Source organism: Phascolarctos cinereus, unplaced genomic scaffold (genome assembly GCF_003287225.1).
Source record: "Phascolarctos cinereus isolate Bilbo 61053 unplaced genomic scaffold, phaCin_HiC Scaffold_5;HRSCAF=322, whole genome shotgun sequence".
Lineage (NCBI taxonomy): Eukaryota > Metazoa > Chordata > Mammalia > Diprotodontia > Phascolarctidae > Phascolarctos > Phascolarctos cinereus.
In genome coordinates, this window is record NW_027555958.1 from 401,507,890 (window position 1) to 401,535,127 (window position 27,238).

Here is a 27,238-nt window from a genome sequence, read left to right on the forward strand (position 1 = left end):
GAGACAAAGGAAACATTTGGTAGTGTTGAGCATGGAATCAGAAAGACTTAGATTCAAATCTGCCTGACACTTACTGGCTGTGTAACCATGGGCAAGTCACTTACCTTGTTTGATCCTCAGTTTCCTCATCTGTAAAATGGAGAACATGATCCTTGTATTCGCCCCATTGTATTATTGTAAAGCTCAACTGAGATAACAGGGGTAGGGAACCTCCATTTTAAGGAGGTGGCCCAGGGTAGCTATATCTTCATTCCTGTCTCGTTTATACTTCTAACTCTTTGGACTTTCTCTACCATGACATCTGTACCAGTTATTTTCTTCTCTTCCCACCTTCCCCCAGTTTTTTTTTAGCTTCTATTTATGTGTTGTTTTCTCTGATTATAACATATGTTTCTTGAGGTCATGTGCTATTTTGCTTTCTGCTTGGATTTGTATACCGAGCACTTAGCACAGTGCCTGGCACAGAATAGTATTAGTTGCTTAAAAATGCTTATTAACAACTTGCTGATATTTATCAAAGTTATCTATTTATACATTCTTGGAATGGCACTGGGAGATGATATGGCTATACCTACTCATTTCTCCTAATACCTGAATTAATGATTATATCTTCATCACAAATGGTCAATGCAGGCAACTTTTACCATAGAAAACAAAATTAGTTCAATAATATACAAAAAAAACCCAAAACCAAAAAGGAATGCTGCAAGAAACAGAAACAAAAATTCACAATGTTTTATTACATAAGAGAAGGTCAACAACTCACCTGAACATAGAGTTCTCTGAGTTCATACTGAAATTTCTTGGGATCTGTGGTGATTGTTACTGGCCCAATTTCTAAAGAAAAAAGAATGCAAAATAATAAGAAACTTGTAGGCAGCATCTAAAGGCATTTTAATTATATATCTTCACATCTGTCTAGTACTGCTCAAATTATTGATTCATAAACTGTATTAAGAAAAACATCAAAGACAAGCCATAATTTACAAAAACCAAATATCCAACTCAAAGCCAACTCTATCTTCTTCACATGAAAAAAGGGAAACATGAATATGGATAAATTTGGTCCAATGGTAGACTCAGATACCTGATAATCTCAGTTCAGCCACTCAAGAACTATGAGCAGAGTAGGGCGCTTTAACCTGTCTCGGTTTTTTCATCTTTGAAATTGAGATGACACCATATACCAAGTGAAATAATGAATTTAAAAGCACTTTGGAAATTAAAATGTGCTATGATTTTTAAATATAAGATATGCTAGTTCATTTTCCACTGCTGTTTTCTGTTCCAGAACTTCTCAGCTAGGCTTACCGTCTGCAAGTACTACTTCCCATACTTACTTTACCCACAATTACAATTTTTAGGGCTACTACCACCTTTGCTACTATTATTAATATTTATGCTATTGCTTCAGCTGAAAAGCAATAGGGTTAAATGGCTGCTAAAAAGTAACTTTAATAGCCAGGTAGCACTGAATAGCGGGTCGGGACTAAAGAGGCCAGTTCTGAATAACAGAACCAATTAAAAGTTAGATTGTATAGTTCAGTCCATATGAAATAATATTTTAATCTTTGCTTTCAGAATCACTCCTAGAGCTCTTCTTCACAGCTTAAGCATTTAAGTCAAGTCGCCAAGCATTTTTTAAGCGCCAACTACACTATATTCAAGGTGTAGGAAGAAAAACCCCTTTCCTGCCTTACTTACAGGATAGCTCTTATGAAATGCTTTACGATTCCAAATCAGTTTTCTCCATGATGTACTATACGTCTAGCACACACATGCAAAGGAGGATCTCAAAAACGAAGGGAATAATTTAGAAAAGAGATGCAATGCATATTCTAAGACCTACATAATTTCCTTCAGAAATGAAATTATAAGGGGGCAGCTAGGTGGCGCAGTGAATAGAGCACAGGCCCTGGAGTCAGGAGGACCTGAGTTCAAATCCAGCCTCAGACACATAATACTCACTAGCTGTGTGACTCTGGGCAAGTCACTTAACCCCAATTGCTTTCACACAAAAAAAGAAAGAAAGAAATGAAATTATAAGATGCTTCTCTCCATTCTCAGTAACATGTTAGGGTTATTAAACACCTTGCAAGATGGACACAGAGTGTTGAGAAAGACCAGAAAGCAACAGAACAATTTGCATTCCTTATGAAGCAAAAGTAATAAGTGGTATAAAAGCCATATCCCCAGTGTAGAGGCACTATATTCTTTTAAGACTAAATAAGGCTGGGGGGCACCTAGGTGGCACAGTGGATAGAGCTCTGGCCCTGAAGTCAGGAGGACCTGAGTTCAAATCCAGTCTCAAACTAAACGCTCGACACTTACTAGCTGTGTGACCCTGGGCACGTCACTTAATCCCAATTGCCTTAAAAAAAAAAAGACTAAATAAGGCTATGTTATGGTATGGCATGTGTACGGTATAGTATTTTTGAGGTTTAGGGGTGCTGGGACCCCAAAATTCAAGGGCAAGCAACGCAGTCAAATGAATTCAACTCAAACCTTTCAGCCAAAGACAAAGTTTATCAGAACACTGATAGAGGCTGGCAAGATCCTAAGGAATCTCAGCGTTGGCCTGACTCTTAAGGAATCTAAGCACTTTAATGGAGGCAAGATGGATCTTTTATACAGAAGACTATGGGAACAGAGAAGGAGTCTAGATGGAATTAAGGGTGGAAAGTGGCTGAGGGTGATCCAGAGGTAACAGACAATGAAGGGCTGGGCTAGGTTAGAGGTAACAAAGAATTGGGAGATTGGGTGTAGGCCACAATGAAAGGTCACTAGGGATGGAATCGATGCCTTAGGCAAATGTCAGAGACTTGGCCATGTGGGAAAGTTCAAGGAAAGTTCAGGATTGTGGGGGGTTCCCAGGGGCCATACCCTATCAGTAGAGTAGAATATAGTATGGTATGGTATGGTATGGCACCAAGGTGGTGCAGTGCATAGAACACTGGGCCTAGAGACAGGGAGCCTCATCTTCCTGAGTTCAAATCCTGCCTCAGACACTTACTAGCTATGTGACCCTGGACAAGACACTTAACCTATCTGCCTCAGTTTCCTCATCTGTAAAATGAGCTGGAGAAGGCAATGGCAAACCAGTCCATTATCTTTGCCAAGAAAACCCCAAATAGGGTCACAGAGTCATACACAACTGAAAATGACCACACAACAACACAACAAATGTTATGTTATTCAGATTAATATATAACAGGAAGGATCATATACCAGCCAGTTGCTACCTGACACATAAGTTGGCCGGAACAATGTCAACCTGCTGCTTAAACTGTGGTATAATTCAGGAATGTTCAACAATAATACTGAGGCAACTGAAATTGAAATGGGAAAGTAATGGCAGTTTGGGCCTCCAATGGCATTCTATATATAAAAGATTGCCCCTTTTCTAGAATGGGGAGGATTAAGGTAAACAGAACAATAAAAAATGACAAAAGCTTAGCCTTTACTATAATTATTATTTATGACTCTCTAGTGTACCTGTTAACAAAACGGGAAAGAAGGCCATTGAAAACAATTACACACCTATGGCAAGATACCTTAGGAAATTAAGTGATGCCTTACTTCTGAAAAATTCTCGAGTATGAAGAGTTGACTCAAGTATTGCAAACCTTATTCCAGACAATGAAGAACTAAGTACATGGCAAAATCTGTACATATCTTTCTCACTTTCATTCTAACTCTTCCAATGACAAAAAATACACTTCACTTTAATGCAGTCTTGGGCTGTTTTACTCAGCCCTTCCTCCTACTTTGTCTCTTTGTTCAAGAAGATTTCATATTTGACCAAAATTACACTGGAGGCTCTTCTGCAAATACAACTTTGTTTTGGACAATTGGGGATCCAATGAAAGGCAAAACCAGACTCTGCTCTTAAAGAGCTCACAATTTAATGGAAAAGACTATGCAAAAAACTATGTATAAACAAGATACATGCAGGAAAAATTAGAGGCAAACAAAAGAGGGAAGACTCTAACATTAAGGGTCAGGAAAGGCTTTCTGCACAAGGTAGGGTTTTAGCTAAGACTTGAAGGAAGTCAGCGGAGCCAGAAGGCTAGAGGGGACAGAGAGTTTTCAGGCATGGCAAAACAATCAGTGAAAATGCACAGAATCCTGAGATGGAAGATCTAAATGGGTGTTGTTTAAAGTTTTCCCCTATTGTCATGATTGTTATTCAAAGTTTCTCCTTTTATTTATATTCAACTACTGTTGCTGATGAACAAAAGACACAATTCTCCACAAATGGATAGATTCTTTTATAAAGCAAAGCAAGACTTTTTTTTCCTAAATGATTACTTAAATAAAATAGTATAGCTCCAAAGGGAAATGAATTTTTAATTGAAAAAAAAAACTGATTGAAAATGGAGTTAAAGAGGGTTTCCTCTTTTCTATAATACCTTCAGATTCCTTTCCCTAGGTGTTTATCAAATGGATTAGAGTCACACCCCCTCCCCAACATTCTAGTCATTGTTCTCTTAATCTGAATTGTTGAACTGAACTTGAGAAAATAATAGGGGGAAAGTCACAATCAAGTACTTTTTTTTCCTGGCTCACTTGGCAAGATTTATTTCCCTTCCTTCACTTCCTTTTTCCTTTACAATGACAGAATTTGTATTACAATTTTCTTATTCTCACTGTGTTTCCATGATATTAGGGGAATATTTTGTGCTGCCTCTTGGCAGCAGGATTGGGGAGAACGTGGCTGCAGAACTGGATCATGCTAAACTGCACATAGGCATTTTTTGGACAATGTCTTCCACAGTATATTCAACGTACTCAGTATTTCAAGTTAATGTTGCTAATTCATTGGCAAGACTCTATGATCTTGTATTCTGATCTTTCTTTCTCTCAAAACATATTTAAAGATTACACTAAAGGAAATGTTTTTGAGCTGTATCAAGAGCTGCAACAAGTGTAACCATGCAATGTATACATAGTAAGAAATACTAGATTCAACAAGCATTTATTTAGTGCCTACTGTTTCCTGTTTCCTGTCCTAGCTGTGGAAGAAACAAAGACAAAGACCAGGAAGGGCCCTGAAGTCATTTACTGCAGACTAACCAGTCAATTAGCAAGGATTCACTCAGTGACCTTTCTAGGACTCTTGGGAGATACTAAAATATATGAGGAATCCTACATGAATTTAAAGAACTTATAACCTTATTGGAGAAAGCTGTATAGGCAAATGAAAGCTACTAAACAATTATTATATGTCATAGAGGCAGGAGAGATCATAATGTGACGAGTGGTTAGGTACAGGATTCACGGAGAAGGAGAGGTAAAGGGTAGGTCAGTAAAAAGATCTGAATTCATATTTTGGTTATACCATTTAGAAGCACAGACCTCTAGGGGAAAAGGGGTGGTGGGGACAAAGTCCAGGCTCCTCCTTTTACAAATGAGCAAATTAAAGCATAAAGCAGGTGAAATGATTGTTCTAGAGTCCTACAGCTTATCCATCCTTTCTGAGCCTCACTTTTCTCATCTACAAAATGGAGATAATACCTGTACTACTTACCTCCCAAGGTTATTGTGGAGGTGAGGAGAAGTGCTTTGTAAAACTCTTAAGTTTCATATAAATGTGAGCTGCTATTACAATGGAAAGGAAGGGGAGGAGGACAATACACAAAAGTAGGCAATATCTAACTTTAGTTTAGAGAGCAGTTGTAGAATAGCCCATCCAGAAAGGACAGTTCAATTAGGAGAAGTTTTGGAATGTATCTGCAAAAATGGAATAAGAGCATTCTTAGGAGTGGAACCAAAATAGTGGAGTAAAGATAGGGATTTACTTGAGCTATCACAAATTCCCATCCAAACAACTTAAAAATCATGCCTCAAAAGGAATTCTGGAGCTGCAGCTCAAAATGATGGAGCTCAAGACAATGTAGAAGCTTGTCAGTAAAGGTCTGTCTCACTGGAGTGAGAGTGGAGAACAATCCAGCAGCAGGCCTTGGTGGCAGCTGAATTGGCAGTGGTGGCTTTCAGAGCTCTCAGCCCACAGACAGGTCAGACAACTGGTAAGAAGGAGATTACAGGGGGTGCTTTGCTGGCACTGGGTGCAGGACTCTGTTGTATTGCCCATATGCACTACAGTATGTGGCCCCAGGGGAATCAGGACCTGGTCATCACCGTTCCAAGGCAGAAAATAGTGCTTTAGGCCACTCACAGACCAGAGCACAATCTAGAAGAGCAGTAATTACACCTCTCCTTAGATCATACCATTTTGGAGGAACTGAAAGCTTACAAATCCTCAGAATTCGCTCTGAAAACAGTAGCACAAAAGAACCTGAAGCTTGGGACAGTGCACCCTATGCCGCAAGAGCAGAACCCAACTTTAACATAAAGTTAAAAGTCAAGAAATTGGCTGGAAAAATGAGTAAGCAACAAAAAAGGAACCTAACAACAGACAGTTACTATGGTGGCAGGAAGAGCAAAACACAAGCTTAGAAGAAGACAATAAAATCAAAACTGCTACATCCAAAGAAAAAAAAAATATGAACTGGTCTCAGGTCCAAAAACGAAATTCCTGAAAGGGATCAAAAAGGATTTGAAAACACAAATAAGAGAGGTAGAAGAAAAACTGGAAAAAAACTGACAGTGATACAAGAAAATAATGAAAAAAAAGAGTCAACAGTTTGGTAAAGGAGGCACAAAAAATACTGAAGAAAATGACAACTTAAAAAGCAGAAAAGGCCAAATAGTAAAAGAGATATCAAAATCCCCTGAAGAGAACTCCTTAAAAAGCAGAATTGGCCACATGGGAAAAATAAGTACAAAAATTCACTGAAGAAAAGAACTCCTTAAAAAGTAAAATTGGACAAATTAAAAAGAAGTTACAAAAGCTCACTGAAGAAAATAATTTCTTAAAAATTAGAATTGGGCAAGTAAAAGCTAATGACTCCATGAGGTATCAAGAACAATAAAACAAATCAAAAGAATGAAAATATAGAAGAAAATGTGAAATACCTCATTGGAAAAACAACTCACCTGGAAAACAGATCCAGAAGAGATAATTTAAGAATTATTGGATTTCTCAAAAGCTATGATTAAAAAAAAAGGCTAAGACATAATCTTTTAGGAAATTATCAAGGAAAACTGCCCTGGTATTCTAGAACCAGAAGGTATAAAATAGAAAGGGAAAGAATCCACTGACCACCTTCTCCCAGGAATATTATAGCCAAATTTCAGAGTTCCCAGGTCAAGAAAAGAATACTACAAGCAGCCAGAAAGAGCTAATTTAAATATTGTGAAGTCACAAGAAGGATTACACAAGATTTAGCAGATTCTACATTAAAGGATCGTTGGGCTTGGACTACGATATTGTGGAGAGCAAAGGAGCTAGGATTACAACCAAGAATCACCTCAAAATTGAGTATAATACTTATAGTGGAATACTGGATATTTAATGAAATAGAAGACTTTCAAGCATTCCAGATGAAAAGACCAGAGCTGAATAGAAAAAATTAATTTTCTAATATAAGACTTAAGAGAAGCATAAAAAGGTAAATAAGAAAGAAAAATCATAAGGAATTCAATATAGTTAAGCTGATTACATTCCTACATTGGAAGATGATACTTATAACTCCTAAGAACTTTATGATTATTAGAGCAGTCAGAAGGAGTATACAGAGTCACAAGTGTGAGTTGATTATGATGGGATGATATCCAAAAAAAATTATATTAAGGAGTGAGAAAGAGGGATGCACTGGGAGAAGGAGGAAGAGAGAGGTATAATGGGGTAAGAAAATCTCATATAAAAGAGGCACAAAAGAGCTTTTACAGTGTAAGAGAAAATGGGGGTGGCAGAGAATTCTTGAACTTTACTGTCACTGTCACTGGCTCAAAGAAGAATTAACATACACACTCAATTGGGTATAGAAATCTATCTTATCACACAGGAAAGTAGGAGAGAAAGGGGATAAGACAAAGGGGCAGCTAACAGAAGGGAGGGAAGATTGGAAGAGGTGGTAGTCAGAAGCAAAACACTCTGAGGAAGGATAAGGTGAAAGAAGAGAAAGAAGACTATACAGAAAAATAGGATAGAGTGAAATACATAGTAATCATAACTACGAAAAAAATTTACATAAAGTTTCTATAGTAAAGGCTTCATTTCCCAAATATATAGAAAATGGAGTCAAATTTATAATATGGCATCCTGCAATTGACAAATGGTCAACACATATGAACAAGCAGTTTTCAGACAAAGGAAGCAAAGCTATCTATTGTCATATGGAAAAAATGCTCTAAATTACTATTGATTAGAAAAATGTAAATTAAAACAACTCTGATGTACCACCTCACACCTATCATTTTGGCTAATGTGAAAGAAAAGAAAAATGACAAATGTTGAAGGGGACACGGGAAAATTGAGGCACTAAAGCACTGTTGCTGAAGTTGTAAAATGATCCAACTATTCTGGAGAGCAATTTGGCACTATTCTGAAAGGGCTATAAAAACCATGCATATCCTTTGACCCAGCAATACCACTGCTAAGTCTATGTCCCAAAGAGTTTTTTTTTAAAGGAAAAGGACCTATATGTGCTATGTATAAATATAATACACACACATATTGTATATTATACATATATGTAAATATATACACACACATATGTGTATATGTGCGTGTATATGTATATATAATTGCTCTTTGTGGTTGCAAAGAATTGGAAATTGAAGGGATGCCCATCAATTGGGGAATGGCTAAACAGGTTGTGATATATGATTGTGATGGAACACTAATGTGTTATAAGAAATGACGAGAAGGATGCTTTCAGAAAATCCTAGAAAGACTTACATGAACTGATGGAAAGTGAAATGAGCAAAACCAGGACAACACTAGTAATAGCAATATTGTATGATGATCAAATATTAAAGACTCAGCTATTCTCAGCGATATAATGATCTAAGACAATTCCAAAAGACTTATGATGAAAAATGCCATACACCTCCAGAGAAAGAACTAATGGAATCTGAATGCAGATCGAGGCATACTTTTCTTTTTTACTTTATTTTTCTGGGGGTTTTTTTTGGATCTGTGTTTTCTTTTACAACATGACCAATATGGAAATATGTTTTACATGGCTGTGCATGTATAACCTATATAAAATTGCTTGTCTCCTCAATGTGGGGGTAGGGGAAGAAGGGAACTTAAAATTTTTAAAAAATGTAAAAATTGTTTATATATGTATTTTAAAAGTAAATAAATAAATAAAATACCATTCTCTATAAACCTGTACTTTTCACCTACACATCAATCACTCTGCTATTTAATTTATACACATTTGGGTTAAATTCTACCCTTCTTCTGCCACTGTGACTCTGGGAAGTCAACTCCCTCCCCCCAACTATGTCACTTTTCTTTAATGGTAAGACATTTCATACATGCCTCTTACATCTAACTGGGAACTGAATATCACATGTGCACAAAGTCATAATTGAAAGGAATTATTTCACACCTCTACATCCCTCTATCAATCTAAGAAACTAAAAAGAAATTTAGAAGGGATAGCAACAAAGATAAAATAATTTATTTAAAAAGGAAGATTATATCTAGTTCTCATTTTTCTCTTAATTCTCTTTTTGTTTATCTTTTGGACTTCTCAGAGCCTATTATTATGTTCAGCAAGAGAATATGAAGGCTATTTATTTTGAAAACTTTGTTCTCAAAATAAGAGGCAATTGTAACATAGTGGATAGAGAGCTGGTCTCAGAGTAGGAAGAACTGTGTCCAATTTCTCCCCAACACATACTGGTTGTATAATCATGGACAAGTCACAACCTCTCAATACTCTAGGCAACTCTCTAAGACTAAGTTGTAGAGAAGGTGCCAACCTGCACTGGTAGGGGGAGTCTCCCCATTCCAGGAAATCACCAGTCTAGTCCCTATCTCTTTCCCTACACTGTCATTATCTTTGACAATATTTGTAGGCTAACTAAGGACCATGTCTATGGTCTGTGACTACAGGAGGAATAAAATCAAATGAGATTTTACTCTAAATTTTTTACTTTTTACTCAGCTAACTGATATCCTAGAGCATAATTGGCATGTGCTTTCTCAGCAGCTAAAGATTGCATTACCAAACTTCAGTTTATACATTGTAATGGCCCAAAGGAAAGTAGATGTGGCATTCATCACTTAGTATACCCAAATCAAATTGGCAGATAGAACTTCAGTTCAGAAAACAAAATTTCCTACCATGTTCTTTTGTAGTGAAAACACAAAACAGCAAAGACAGAGTATAAAAAGTAAGGATCTTTAACAAAAACCAAACCATAATTAACACATCTTCTATGGTCTTCATTATCACCTTCTCAAAATTTTTGCATGAAAAAGCATCAGTTTTTATAAATAAAACTTGACATTCCAAAAGAGAACTGGAATATCTCAAGATATTTTAAACTTCTTCAGAATTCAACATATGCAAAACATTATAAAATATTTTCTCAGTAATATTATTAAATCCCATGCCTGTTTCTCTCTATGACCCAAATGAGCTCAAACTACACTTATTTCTTTTGAACATGATCATTATTTCCCACACACATACTCTTAGCTTTCCTAAGTTCTCATTTTGCTAAAAAATAAAATGCTGCTGTCCAGCACCAATGCTCAAGAAGAACTTGTCTGCATTTAATCTACTAGAACAGGACTTGTTTCCTGACATTGACTTAAACCTGAGCCAAGTATAGCTCAGAACTCATTTAACTGAGAATAGTCAGACTCACAATAAAACAAGCAATTTTCATGACTACTGAAAGACTCTCAATGACTGTTTTGGCAAGGAAGCAATGCTCTTGGTCTGTATCACAAAACTATGTTCAGTGACATATTAACATATATCACACTATCTGATATTTAATATAATGGCTATATGTTCTCCCACCCAAAAATATTATTCATGTTGACACAGAGCTGTACAATAACCCTAAACATATACACTCACCTAAATTAGAGATTGGGGGATTACCATGAAGGGATCATTTCACTTCGCAGACCACTTATGTAGGATATGGTAATAATAATCAAGAGCATGAATTCATCAGTTACCTTCTACTTAGAACAGGAAATAAAGAAGAATGCCTTAATAATTGTAACACAGGGGGCAGCTAGGTGGCATAGTGGATAGAGCTCCTGCCTTGGAGTCAGGAGGACCTGAGTTTAAATCCAGCCTCAGACACTTGACACTTACTAGTTGTGTGACCCTGGGCAAGCCACTTAACTCTAATCACCTCACCAAAAAAAAAAAAACCACAGGCTTTAAGGTAGGATGATATTGCTTAGGTGGGTCTTTGGTCAGGAAAAACTGTTCTGAAAATAAAAATGTATTGAGATCTTCAATGGCAAAAAACAAAAACAAAAACCAAGAATTCAGCTTTATATTTCACCTCAAAGAAGAAATTTTATGAACCAAAACTATCTCCAGTTAGCAATGGACATTTCCTCAGAGCAAAGGACTCAGAACAATCTTCCTCATACCTTTGTATGTTCTGGGCAAAGAGTTCTCTAATATAATCAAAGGGAAAAAAGAACCACAGAAAATTAAGTGGTATACACATAGCAGTACTCTTAAGAAGAGGAATGACTTCCATGTCAATATTTTAATAGTTCATAATAAGCATTAATAATCTTCAAACCAAATCCAAAAATGACTTGAGAGACATAGAAAAGAAAAAAAAGTTGTTGAAACAGAGAATAAAAAAAATGTAGAAATAGAATTAAGGATCTAATCAGATTGGGTATTGCCAAAATGACCTGAAACCAAGTCTTAAGGAAAAAGTTATCTTACTTCCTATAAAGATTAGCAGAATGGAATATGAACTGGGTCCTGATGGCTTTCAAAACAACTAAAAGAGTTCACATATTCCTCTGTCAACTGATTTCCAGAATAAAGGAAATTCTGAGGTCCAAAGAAACCTTGTAATCCCCCATATTTCTAGAGGAGAAACTGCAGAGGAGACTAGAAATTGACAATGGACAGAGAGAGCCACATAAAGCTAAACAGTAATAACTGGAGAGGTCGTCCATTATTTCTCGACTTTTTTGCAAAGACAACAAACATGTAACATGAAGGCAAAGTAGAATAGACAGCTTTTTATCCTGCAGTCATCTTGGCTGCAGCATTCAACTCCACAGGATTTTCCAGTACAGTGGTATCACACAACTAGAAATGGGGGCCACTAAACCATCTGTAAGGATCCCTGTGGGTTGCATATTGAATTAGAAAACCACATACTAACATTATCTAATTTTTATTGTCTGGGTTAAGCTTCATTGGGCTGCACGTTTGATGCTGAAGTAGAGGTTATAAAGATGAGCTAGAAAACCAGTACCAGCAATATTTGTATTTGGTTCCAAAGAAACATCTATAAGGCATAAACTTATACACTGTCAAGAGACACATAATGCTTTTTAAAAAAAGATGCAATGAGAAGGAGATGAGATTGATTAATCCACATAATAAGGCAAACCTGTTACATTCTCATTAATTCCCCCTTCAAAAAAAAACAACAAAAATTCAATGCGGCCAAATACAAATTTTAATTTTTAAAAATTTGCTATTTTCCCTCTACTACTATATTCCTTCATATTCTTAGTATTTACTATCTTTCAAGATACTTTTGCTGTGATAGTCAGGAAGGAACAAAGGAAGTGTATTTAAGCTTTAAGACATATTTAGAGAGATTAGGTAACTTCCTAATGATTATTTGTTAAAATACTGAAGAGAGGGAAGGTTCTGAACGCTTTCTCAGGCAGAAATGATTCTTCTTTACTTAGACTTAACACAGCATTTTCATACACCTTCTTTGAACTTCTATCTTGCTATGTAATTATTGGACATTTATGTATGTGTCACATAACTCATCTTTTCTATAAGAAGAGAAAATATGGCAATTAAATTTGAATCTTCCCTATTTATAACAATGCTCTGAACATAGGTTGTTCACAAAAGATGGACTCAAGTGGACAGCTTTTTAAAAGTCAGTCACTTTCAGGAAGTCACAAAGGACATCTTTATAAGATTTTTGTATCACGCAAAGCTGGGAGGGATAGCTAGCATATTGGATAATATGGTCAGGCTCCAAAATAACTTCAGCAGGCTGGAACAATTTGTCAGGAAAAGCTCTAAAATCTTAAACTTGGGTTCATAAAGCACCAGTTTCTAATGTGTAAATGAAGTAAAAACAAAGAAATGATCAGTCAAAAACCAAATCCAAGGTACATACAATACAAAAGGTATTTTAAGAGATAAAATTAACTTGTTTCTTCTCTATCTTCTCCTATCAAAATGGCAACTTTGGCTGCTAGAACATTTTCCAATAAATTTAACTTTGCTTTTTTGTAAATTTTCTAATTAATAATTTTTAAAAGAATTTTAAACACATTAGCAAGCCTGAACTCACTCAGAGGAGACCAAGATGGCACAGGGACATTAAATAACTCTAAATGAGATTTAGTTAGAGGAATTGGGCATATTTTACCAAAAGAGGAGAAGAATAAAGGGACAGGTAAGGTCACAACTTTCAAATATTTAAAGAGGTCTATTATGAAAAGAAAATTAAACTTCTGTTTGGTCCCCAAGGAAAGAACTAGGACCACCTAGCGCAAATTACAGAGAGAGATTTTCACTCCTGACAGGAGAAACTTCCTAACAATTATAGAGTTGGTCCCTGCCCCCCAAAAGGAATTGATTGTGCCCAGAGTTCCTGAGTGATCTGCCATGGAAATTTGTAAGCAAAGGCAAAGTTGTCTAGGTAACTCATGATTTAGGTGGAGGTTGAACTGATCTCTAGGGCCCCCTGCAACTCTGGAAGATTCTATCATTCTGTGATCAGGGCAAAACCATTATGATAGGAAGTATAGCCATGAAGCACTGAAAGCAACAGAATGGACCAGGCAACAACTAGCTAAAGCAATTTCTCATATTCCAGGTACCCATGATTCTGCAGAAATTCACATCATCCTGGCACTTTTCCTTTATAGTGGCATAAGCATATTGCATTTGATCATAAGTGAAAAAGAAGCAATGAAAGGAATATAGCAGGATCACACAAGGATTTTGAGGTTGGGTTTGTGAATGCCTCGCTCTGTGTGGCCATTAATCTGTTTACCATAGTCTCTAGAAAAAGCACAAGAATATTTCTCAGTATTGTAAAATGCAACAAGTGTAACGTTGAATTGAAAGAGTTATCTATTCGTATTGCTCACTGAAGTCTTTGAAGCCTGCTAAAGTCTCATCAATGCAGTCCCTGTCTGAACATGCTCTCTTTCAATTCTCTCCCATGAGGAGGTAGACTCCCTCATCCATTTCCATTTCTCATCTCCTGTCTTCTGTAAGACCTTTTTCTAACCCCTGCCCTTGGCAATATCATCTTCCTTTACACTTACTCAAATTCCCAGAAATTTATCAACTTGATCAAAGGCAATGAAGTTCTCATAGAATCTCAAAAGAGGGAAAGATCTCAGGCAATATGTAGTCCAATCTATACTAGAAAAAGAACTCCAGCAACAATATATCTGAAAAGTGGTCATCCAATTTTCATTTGATGACAGGCTAGATTATACCCACTACTTCCCAAGGGAGCCCATCTCACTTTTGGATAACCCTAATTGTTAGACAGTTTTTCCTTACATTGAGACTAAATCTGCTTGTCTGAAATATCTTCTTATTGTTCCTATTTCTATACTCTGGGGCCAAGCCTGATTATTTTTTCCACGTGACAACCTTTCAAAAATTTGAAGGCAGCTTTATCATTATCACTCCCGCCTCCACCACCAAGTCTTTTCTCTAGAGTAAATAAACCCCAGTTAGTTCAACCAACTTTCTTTTGGAATGTTATTAAAGTCTGTCTCCATCCTGGACACCTTCTTGTGGGGACTCTAGCTTATCAATATCCTTTCTGAAAATGTGATCCCCATAAGTGACCATAATGCACTTCATACAGTCTGACCAGGGCAGAGTATAGCACAATGATCACCTATCTATGCCCCTCTTAATATATTCTAAAGCCACATAGGTCTGTTCATTTGTACTGACTATAATCTACCAAGACCTCCAGACATTTTTCAAACAAACTATAATGCAGGCATACCATATGAGTTGCCTCAGAAATAATAAAAATTCTGAGAAAAGAGATTAAAACTTTTTTTTTGATAGGCAATGGGGTTAAGTGTAAAACTTTTTTTTTGCCTTTGTATTCCCAGTGCCTAGTACAGTGTCTGGCACAAGGAAGATACTTAACAAATGTTTGCTAATTGACTAGATTAGTTGGCAGATTCTCCCTAGTTTGTTAAGATAAAGTTCATCCAATGCCAAACATTGTTCTGGGAATATACCGGTTGTAATTTCACCAAAATCTGTCTTTATAGCTAAAACAAGTATATTTACAAACAGTTGTATGCATGTGTTGTAAATGTGGCTGATAATGTCCTTTTCTCTTGCCTCCTATTGTGGGATTTCTTGTACTGGCAACTACCTCTATAATTTTTTATGAACCCAAATTGCTCTACCAACTCAGGATGGTAAATTTGTTTTGAATGCTACCTCTCCAGGAAATGAATGGTTCCCTGGGCAAGAGACTCTTCCAAATGCTACCCCCCACCTCCTGAACCTATTCCCAGTCTCAGCTTTTAGAATACTGTACTTAGAATATGCACCATAAACATTAATTAATAACAGATGCAACCAATAAAATTTCCCAAGAAAACTGATATATTGGTTTGGTATTCTGAAAGAATCAGAGAATTTCATAGTTAGAAGGAACCTCAGCAGTCATCTAGCCTCACTCATACCCAATAAAGAATTCCCACTACAATATACCCAGCAAATAGTCCCCCAGCTTCTGCTCAAATACTTTCAACAAGGGGTAACCCACTATCTCCCATGGCAGGCCGTTCCACTTTTGGATAGCTCCATGTGTTTCAAGTTTTTCCTGGCATCAATCCTAGGCCTTTCTCTTGGCAACTTCACAGAATCACACAATTTGAGAGTTGGAAGGGATATAAGCATCCATCCAGTCCAAACCATAGACAAAAGGAATACCCGCTACAATATATAGCCAACAAAGGATCATTCAGCCTCTGCTTGAAGATTTCCCAGAATGGGGAACCCACCACCTCTCAAGGCAACTTATTCCACTCCTGGGAAGTTCTAAAGAAGAGCTTTAAGTATGTTTTTCTGACATCAAGTCCAAACTAGCCTATGTAACACTCCCATTCACTGTATCTGTCCTTTGTGCCCAAACAGAACAAAGTGAATCCTCTTCCATATGAAGGCCCTTCAAATACTTGGGACCAGCTGTCATGTCTTCCCTGAGTCAAAATTTGCTTCTCTAGGTGAAACATTCCAATTCTTTCAACAGATTCTCAAATGAAATGGATCCAGGACCCTTTAGCATCATGGTTGCCTTCTTTGGGACACTCCCAAATTTATCATTGTCTCAAAACTGTGGAACCTATATTTAATATGCAATCTGAGAAGGGCAGAATACAATGGGATGATCGTGCCCCTATTCCTGGAAGCTACATCTCTCTTACTTTACTCTAAGATCATATTTGTTTGGGGTTGGTTTTTTTTGGGGGGGGTGCTATATTACATTGCAGACTGAAATTGAGCTTTCTTTTTTTAAAAAAATTTTATTAATTTGATTTATCAACAATCACTTCCATATGCTTTTGAGTTGAAAATTTTTCTCCCCCTTTCTCCCCCCCAACCTCCCCAAGATGGCACACAATCTGATATAGGCTTTACATTTACATACCCATTAAACATATTTTCACATTAGTGAAGTTGTAAGTAAAAATTAAAACCAATAGGAGTAACCATCAGAAAGATGAAACAAAACTCAACAGAAGGTAAGAATAAGTGATAGCAAATCGACTTCCATAGTTCTTTCTTTGGATGTGGCCAGCATTTTCCATCCCGAGGCCTCTGGAGATGTCTTAGATCCTTGTAATGCTGAGAAGGGTTCAGTATAACAATATTAGTCGTTGCATAATGTGGCTGTTATTGTGTACAAAGTCCTCTTGGTTCTGCTCACTTCATTCAGCATTAGACCATATAAGTCTTTCCAGGTTTTTCTGCAGTCAGCCTGTTCATCGTTTCTTACAGCACAATAGTATTCCATTACATTCATATACCACAACTTGCTCAGCCATTCCCCAATTGATGGGCATCCTCTCAATTTCCAATTCTTTGCCACCACAAAAAGAGCTGCTATAAATATTTTTGTACATGTGGGTCCTTTTATCATTTGTTTGATCTCTTTGGGATATAGCCCTAGAAGAGCTATTGCTGGATCAAAGGGTATGCACATTTTTGTAGCCCTTTGGGCATAGTTCCAAATTGTTCTCCAAAATGGTTGGATCATTTCACAGCTCCACTAACAATGCATTAGTGTTCCAATTTTCCCACATCTTCTCCAACATTTATCATTTTCCTGTTTTGTCATGTTGGCCAACCTGATAGGTGTGATGTGGTACCTCAGAGTTGTTTTGATTTGCATTTCTCTAATCAATAACGATTCAGAGCATTTTTTCATATGACTATAGATGGCTTTAATTTCTTCATCTGAGAACTGTCTGTTCATATCCTTTGACCATTTATCAACTGGGGAATGGCTTAATTCTTTCCCAATTTTCTACCTTCCTTCTAATCTTAGTTGCATTGGCTTTGTTTGTGCAAAAACTTTTCAATTTAATGTAATCAAAATTATCTATTTTGCTTTTCATAAAGTTCTCTATCTCCTGTTTGGTCATGAATTCTTCTGTTCTCCATAGATCTGATAGGTAAACTATTCCCTGTTCTCCCAGTCTGCATATAGTATCAGCCTTTATATCTAAGTCATGAACCCATTTTGACTTTATTTTGGTATATGGTGTGAGATTTGGGTCTATGCCTAGTTTCTGCCATACTCTTTTCCAGTTTTCCCAGCAGTTTTTTTCTAAGAGTGGGTTCTTATCCCAGAAGCTGGGGTCTTTGGGTTTATCAAATAATAGATTACTATAGTCATTGACTACTGTGTCTTGCATATTTAACCTATTCCACCAATCCACCTCCCTATTTCTTAGCCAGTACCAAGCAGTTTTGATGATTGCTGCTTTATAATACAATTTAAGATCTGGAATTGCTAGCCCACCTTCCCCTGCATGAAACTGAGCTTTCAATCCACTTAAAAATCTCTTTTTCAAAATTCACTTACACATGCTTTGAAGTTGATTTTTTTCCCTACTATATAAGACCTTACATCCTTATTGAACTTCATCTTACTGGATTTTTTCCAGTGCCCTAGACCCTCAAGATCTCTTGGGATACTGGCTCTATATTCTGTATATTGGCTATACATCCCCCCCTTTGTGCCATCTGCACATTTGATGAGCATGTCATTTACGCCTTTAGCCAAGTCATTATAAAAAATGTTAAATAGTTTAGGATCAAGCTACAAACAAAACTTCCACCCATTGTCCCTTGTGATGTTCTCTGGGGTCAAAAAGAATAAATATAATCCCTCATCCATGTGATAACCCTTCAAGGTCTTAAAGATAGCTATTGGATCTTCCTTAGTTTTCTCAAGTGACATATTCTCTGCTTCTTCAAACTGTTGTCATAAGGAATGGATTTAAACTCCTTCTATAACATTAGAGAATCAGGTCCAGAATTTCAAGTGTCATCCTAGGATATTATCTAAAGAAGTTTCTCACTTCTCAAATCACTTTTTCTCCCCATCATTTCTCTCCCCTTTTTTTCATTTGTTAAAAGTGTTGAAAACATAGCCTGTGCCAAAGATTTTACTCATAATGTATGTGGCTATTTGATAAGATTCATTAAAAAAATTAACAAATATTTATTCTGTATAAAAGACCTTATATTAGGCCCCAACCTTGATCTAAAAATAAGGGATAATGACAGTCATTTTGAGTTGCCTAGTTTTTGATAAATATGCTAAAACAGCATTACATATCCAAAGGGACATTTAGTAAGGCATATACTAAATACTCATGAACTATCCTATCTCCCAGAGTGATCCGGGGCTCTTTTTCAGGAAGTAACTAACTCTGAATTCTAAGTATAAATAATAGCCTTATCCAGGAATGTATATTAGAGCCAGCTTGAATTGGCTCTCAAGAGCCCATCGTTAAATTTTCAATGTGAACATTTACGTCTTGGAAATTGGAAAATGTTTCAAATGAGGCCATATTTATTGTTTTGTTGATTTCGTGACTTTAAGAAGTAATGAAGAAAATATTAATGATGCATATTAAAACAAAAAGTATGTTGTTTATCTCCCTTCCCCCCAAGCCAGTTGTTAAACACTGACTGACAGTACACCTGTGGTCTCATGTTAACATGAATTTTCAACTGATTTCTCCTTCTGCTTTTATGAGTTTGGATGCAATGAAACACATTCATATTTCATAAAAGGTGATGCTAGATGACCCATATTTTCTTTTCAGATAGGTTTACTAGACTAGTTGATCAGGGGACTGCAATAAACATGGCATACCTAGATTTCAGCAAAGCATCTCACAAAATCACTCATGCTATTCTTGGAGACAAAATGGAAAGATGTAGTCTGGATAATAATAGTACAATTAGGTACATTCACAATATAAGGGGGCCAAATGAGTAAATCAATCAAATTACCACACCGTGCCTAAAGTAAGTGATAAAATTGCCATGCCCTTATACCTTAATCGTATAGGAATGCATCTCAAATGAATCAAATCAATAAAAGGCTTTTAAACTAAATATGAAAAGGCCTTGATCAATTTATAAGTCTCTATTGAGTCAATGGATGAACTGAAGTGATGTTGCACTTGAGGAATGTTCGAATTGGCAAAGGAAATTTGATCATGCACCACAGGTCTCCTATATAAATAGCAAACCAGTGAAAAAACAAAAGATTGATTCCAGCAAGTAGTGAATGAGGAGAGAGTATTCTGGCTTAATATCCTGAGGAGTTGCATAAGGTAGAGATGAGCATCATTGCTTTAGCTTTGAACTACTTCTGTCCCACTAGGTAGAGAAAGACTGTATGAACTTCAAAAGGACTCAATTCTTTAGGACTTCCAATTTTTCCATCTACCCATCAACATCTGACCATTATCCCCACTGGGTTCTTATAGATACTAGTGGTAGAGTATAGCACAGACTTTGCAGACTGTGTTTTATTACTAACTATTCTTACTGTACTACCTTAGTATCACCCTTTTCTAAAAATTAATTGAATCTGGTTGATTAAATGATATCAACTGATTAAAATAGTAGGAAGCATATTGGTGGGGGTTAGTGAGCTATAGTGTGAAAAAAAAAAAAGACAACCCTCAACTCTTTAGTGCTGGAGCTCTAAAAGGATGTAGTAGCCAAGCTCTAAGGGTTAGGATAGGAGCTCTAAAACATGCTGTAATATAATTATAGAAGCTCAGAGTTGAAAAGAACTTCAGAGGATTTCAGAGGACTTCTCTTTTATAGCATATTTGTCGAGTATTTATTCAGCTTTTTCTTGAATTAAAGATTATTTGACTGGCCAGACCAAAAGAGGAGTTATTAGTGGTTTAGTATCAAATTGGAAAAAGGTCTTTCACAGATAGATACAAACTATATCATTCTAAGGGCACTGTTGAACCAATGAGACCAGAGATCCATTTGAGAATAGGGTATGTATGCGTTGCTATCCCTAATAAAATGTAAGTTCCTTTGGGGCAGGATCTGTTTAGGTTTTGTCTTTGTGTCCCTATTATCTAGCATATTACATTTCCAATAGTAGGCATTTAATAAATATTTGTTGAATTGAATGAATCCTTGACCTCATTAGCTTGGAACTACCCTCCAGTGATGCAGATCACAATTCATCCATGGCCAGCCATCCTTTGTGATTTCATACATATTCTTCCAAAATTTGCCATGGGGATTCCCCCGACATTCTAGAGACCTTCCTAATTTTCTCCCAACATAGGAAGTGAACTAGTGGAACACTCTGGTTGTCTTCTTGTCATCCCTGAGCTCACCATATGACTAGCCCAGCTTTTCTTTCTGTCATACAATTCTTGGATGGCATCCTTCTCTCCTGTTTTTCTTCACAGATTATACATTACACTCTGCTTACAGCCACCACGTGCCTTCCTTACCATTGCCCTCTATTTAGCATACACCTATAGTTATTTCATATTACAGTGGTGTTCCAGTTCTCATTGCCTTATACCAAATTCATTAAAATGTTTGAACTGAAAATATGGGTCATTATTGTTATGGGAAGTTTGGGATCAGTAAAAGTACTTTACAGTTTGCTGAAAACAGTCTAGGCCCTCTTCTTCTTTTTCACTCTGGGCCCAGTTCACTGTCATCTGTCATATTACTGGACAGACTTTATAAGGTGATCTTTTAGATGAATGTTGAAATCTAGACAATAAACATTCTTCATCCACTTGGTCTTCACTGTGTGGATAGACCCCTACAATGAAGATCACTCAGGCTTCTTTAAGTAAAGACAGATTTCTTCCAAGAGGCTCTGCAGTGCCTTGGGACTTGATACAGTCAACAACAATATCATTCACAAAAAGGAACATCTGGAGAAACTCACCATCAACAAGGAATCCCTCTTTGATCTGGACTCTGTAGAGGAGAGGATTTCTTCTATTATAATGGCAAATATTTTTGACATGCATATCTCTGTTTTATGCTTTGCCTCATGTTTATTAATCATCATTAAACAGAGTTATTTCTGTTGTTACATTTTCCAAGTAATCTTAAATGATCTTGATATAAGGCTAGGAGGACACCTTGTCATTAAGGATCCTGTAAGAGAACATTTTGTTCTGCCAATTGGAATGCTTCTGCGTAGTCAACAAATATTAAGCACAATGAAATCTCATCTAAATTTTTAAATCAGTTGTGAAATGGTAAATATGTAATCCATTCTTGAAAATCATTTCAGAAAGCTTTCTTGTTCCCTACAGTATCTTCACCCAGATGTCCTCAATTTAACTTTATATAACCTCAGATAACCCTCATATTGTTTGTATGGATGGGAGAGTAACCATATATGTTGGTGGTTGATATTTTCTCAGTCTTTGTTTTTTGGAATCAATAAGGTCTGCAATTTTTCCCATGCCTCTGATGTCTTTCCCTCCCTTAGATGCTTTTAAATCAATCCTAAAATGCCCTCACAATTGTATCATCTCTCACCCAGATCTCCTCTATATACATGTGAAAGAATCCAGATGTGTTTCCTATCTTTGTTTTTGTTAGTGGCCTATTCATGTCTTCTACGAGAACCTTAGGCACTGTGCTGACAGGGTACAACTGTGGTAAAAACATGATCCTTTATGCAAAAAAAGTTTTTTACAATAATTTTTGCAAATCTTTTAAATTTCCCTTCTATTTGTCATCTTCTTCCATTTTCATTATTGATGACTTTGGGAAGACTTTTCTTTGTCAGATATATTGGAAAGCATTAGTTAGATTGGTTTTATCCTCTACTATTTTTCTCTCTTATATAAGATGATACTGCCCATAATTGCTCATCTTTCTTCATAAAAATTTTTGAAATGAATTTATATTCTAAACTGATAATGCTTTTGACAGCTATCTCTCTTTAATGGGCAAATAATTAAAATATTTGTTGACTAAGACACTTTTCTGGGCATTTTTGGTCTCCTTGTGGTAGCAAAAATTTCTATTGTTTTAACTTCTAGATGAAATTTTTATAGCTAGTACCAATTTCATTTCTGTTGGGCATTTCTTTTTTATTTTCAATAACTTGCTTCAAAAATTCTTAATTATATGCCATATTTTTCTTCCAACTCTTTCTTTTTGTTTATCAAAAGTTCTCATCTTAATTCTGAAAAGTTGGTGGTCTGACTACGTACAGACAACTGATGAAGGGATAATCCCCACGTCTAAAATGCATTTTTCTATAGTGAATATAGACAATTTCATTCTTTGTGATGTTTCATCCACATTTCAGGGTCTAAGCAATATTTTTGTTTGTTTGAATGAGGTGTTCATGATATAAAAGCATGAGGATCTGTATAACCTACAGTTCTTTTGGATCTTATTTCTTTCCCCTGAAATGTACCTTACTATACATTTTTCCACATCCTCACTTTCACATTGAAGTATATGTTGATTTGTTTTGGAGGGTATTATCAAGTTCTTCATAGAATTTCTCTACAACTTCATTATCAGGGACTGATGTTGATGAAGTAAGCTATAATTATTTTCATTATGATCTCTTTGGAAATACTTGTCACTAGCATTGTAATATGAGATGACCAAATGTCTGTCCTATGATTTTTGTTTGACAGCTAAGGGACTAGAAAATACTAGAGAAACTGGACCATACAAATACTGACTTGCATACTGTAAATCACATGAGAAAAATCTTAGAAAGCCAAAACTCTTTGAAAGAATAGCTCCAATTAATTAATAAGTTCTTTCTGAAGAGGTAAATAAAGAAATTTGGAGAACTAGTCTTATCATGGGGCCAAAGATGGCAAGAAATATAATTTCATTGGAGATTTGATCATATTGTTTTGCATTACTTATGATGAGCATAAATTAAAAGATCATCACAAAACTTATATTGAAACATTTGTTGCAGAGACTAAATAAATAGAAACAATTCTATGAAGAACTTGATGAAATCCACCAAATCAAACCAATATGTACATTGATATTTGATGATTTCACTGTATGGATCAGTGTAGGGAAGAATGACAACAAATATGTAGAAAAATATAGTTTAGAACTAAGAAATGAACCAAGATCTGTAGGCTACTTAGAAGACACTTATCCATTTGTAATGAATAATTTGTCAATAGAGTTAGAAAGCACTAAATTAAGTACTGATATCTCAAAAAATGAATCTGACAACATTTTAGCAAAAAAGAAATGACAGGTTACCTACAGAGAATCCACTTTACATGTAGTCAAACCATTGGTTAGTTATAGCAGAGGTAAAAATCAATGCCAAATTAAAAGAAAGGGTAAAGATGAGAAGACTATATACATACACATACAAGTATGTGTATGTATATGCATACGTGTGGATGTAGGTGTATGTATACATGCATGTGTGTATACATATGGATATACATATGTGTATATGTATATACATAAACATAAACATACACAAACACACATACGTGATTATATCTTCAAATTGACCTGAATAAGCAAGTTATTTTTAAATGTATATCCTAAAAAGCTTTGACATGGAAAGCTATCTGCACAATGAGGAGACTAAACAGGTAGTCGATAAATACTTGACATTTATTAAATACCTACTATGTGTCAGGTACCGTACTAAATGGTAAGGATACAAAGAAAGGCAAAAGACAATCCTTGCCTTCAAGGAATTCATTATCTAACAGAGAAGACAAGATGCAAGCAACTATGCACAAATAACATATATGTATGTGCACACATACAGGATAATAGTAAATAATCAACATAGAGAAGTCACAAGAATTAAGAAGGAATGGGAAAGGCTTTCTGTAGAAGGTGAGGTTTTAGCTTGGACTTGAAGGAAGCTAGGGAATTCAGGAGATAGATACATAAAGGGAAAGCATTTCATGTATGAGACAGCCAGTGAAAATGTCACTGGATCAAAGAGTACATGAGGGACTGTAATGTGTAAGAAAACTTAAAAGTTGGGTGGGAGGTAGCCTAGGTTATAAAGGTTGAATGCCCAACAGAAGATTCTATATTTGATCTTGGAAGAGAAGGAAAATCCCTGGAGTTTATTGAGTAGGTCAGGTAATATGGTCAGATTTGCACTTTAGGAAAATCACTTTGGTGACTGAGTAGAAGATGGGTTGGAGTGGAGGGAGACTTGTGGCAGGCAGAACAACTAGCAGGTTTCTGAAAGAGTTCAAGCTTGAGGAGATGAAGGCCTGGACCAGGGTGGTGGCAGTTTCAGAAGAAAGAAGGAGGAGTATTTGAGAGATGTTATAAAAGTAAAATCAACAGGGCTTGGCAACATATTTGGTATCCTGGAATCTTCTTGCCCATTTAGAAATTATTTGCTTTGATCTCGAGTTTCCCTCCTGGTTCATTTTATTTTATTTTTTTAGCAAGAACAGAGCACCAGTAATTAGGAAATATATTCATAGGCCCAAATAACTGAAGAAGAGAGGAACACTGAGTTGGAAGAGTTGCTGAAATGCTGATGACAAGTCTGTTTTGAAATGATAAATGGTATGCTATCACATGGACTTTTTAAAATATCATCATCACAACTACTTTTTAAAATGCTGAAAAATTACTCAACTAATAGAATACTTTGAGGTATATAAAAATCACATTTAATAAAACACAAAGGATCTATTCTCTCTGGTTAAGTTACAAACAGGAAAAGATAAATGAGTGACCTACAAGTGAAGACACCAACATTTCCAAGACTTTGGAGTCTTCAGAGAAGTAGAGTACCCCAAAGGAGAAATCAAACATATCTGTTAGTTTAGTTGCACAGTGTACCTTATGATTTATCTGTTTAGAATTTTCCTATCCGTGTACTTTTCTTGTAAAGGCACCTCTGACTATTTTATAGAGCAAATGAAGTATGACAAACAAGCTGTGGGGGGTGTAAACTGAATGAAAAGGGTAGTTGGAAAACTATGTGATGAAGTAATAAAATAAAGATGATGAGGAGATTAAAGGAAGTTAACTGCCATAAATAGAGGTTTCTTTTTCCTCTTCTTTTTTAACCAGATGATACGCCATAGACATGCCAAAAATCCAAATATGTTCAAGGTTTAAAAATCACAAGGGTTAGAAGATTATACCAAGACGTTTGACTTTATCACTCAAATGAATTCTCCTTTCTTCTTCAACTTTTCAGGTCATTTTAAAAAATCATAATTGCTATCAAAACCAGAAAAAAACACAAATATTTCCCATTGATTAGGTCCTGGTATTGTTTCTTTGTTTGGGAATCATGAGTCCTTTAGGTTCCCAAAATAACTCCCCACACACAAACAACTGGTTACATATAGAAGGAAACATTTTCAAATAGGAATTGTTGCATGTTATTGAACATGGAGTGGTCTTCCTAAACTGTAAAACCACAAAACCAAACTTAACACAACCAATATGCTGTTTGGTCTTATCCCCTAAGCAACTGACCAAACACTACTATAAATTTGCCTGCCAATGGATTTGACAGAGATTAAGAATGTTGATACTTCCCCCCAAAAAATTAACTGAACAAACATAACTTAAATAACAAACAGACAGGAATTCAAATGACAAACAACTTGTAAGATTACAAGTGGTTCACATTCAGCCATATTGATGTAACTATAATACTTCATGAACCTATTGAGCTTGCTGGATGAATAAGAACACAAGAGTACACACCCAACATTTCAGACACTACTAATGATGGAAATCAGCTGTTACTACCATGCTTTTCTTGGCATTTGAAACAAGGAAATCATTGTCCTCCTGATTTAATAACAGCTTGTAAAAAAAATAATATAAAACCAATGTACTCTAAATATAACAATAAGACCAAGGCCCTACTGGTTCTTTTTGTTGGTGAAGTAAATGTAGAATCTTATATTAATATGAACATATCAGCTCCCCACATACAAGATGAAGAAGACATGAATGAATGAATGAAAAAGTATTTATTAAGCACTTACAAGGTGCTGAGCACTGTGTTACATACAAGGGATGAAGGTACAAAAATGAAGATTTCAGAGACAATACATAGTGTGGAGTGGTGGTCAGGTAGGAGTACTTTGGTTTGGAAAGTTACAAGGATAGTGATTGATGCCAGACTGCAACAGATTGATACACCGTTCCTACGGCAATAGAAGTATTGATTTGATATTGGAAACAACCCAGCCTTTGATCAAACTGAAAGCAGAAATTATTGGGAAAGAACTCTATAGTTGACAAGATGTTCTAGAAAAACTGGAAATGGGTAGAAGTAGGGTTTAGAACCTATTTATCTTATCACATAGCAAAATGAATTTGTTCTTCAGTCGTTCAATCATGTCCAACTCTTCATGACCATAGACCACAGCACGCCAGGCTCTTCTCTCCTCTACAAAATATGAATACTGAAAGTCACACCACACAAAAATAGAAAAGAAGTAGGTCAGATATATTTGACAGCCATGGTCTGAAGGAAAAGTCTTAACTGAACAAAAGACAGAGGTATTCACAAAAGATGTAATAGATTATTTTAAGTATGTGCAATTGACAAGGTTTTGCATGAA

The 27,238-nt window shown here is 36.0% G+C and overlaps 1 protein-coding gene across 1 annotated transcript in view; it reads right to left on the reverse strand.

The window, feature by feature from the left end:
- The window catches only part of HMCN1 (hemicentin 1), a 495,504-nt gene that overhangs the window by 385,175 nt on the left and 83,091 nt on the right, over positions 1-27,238 (reverse strand). The window contains 1 exon segment of the mRNA XM_020984406.2: positions 767-837. Within this exon segment, the coding sequence (XP_020840065.1) occupies positions 767-837 (71 nt within the window).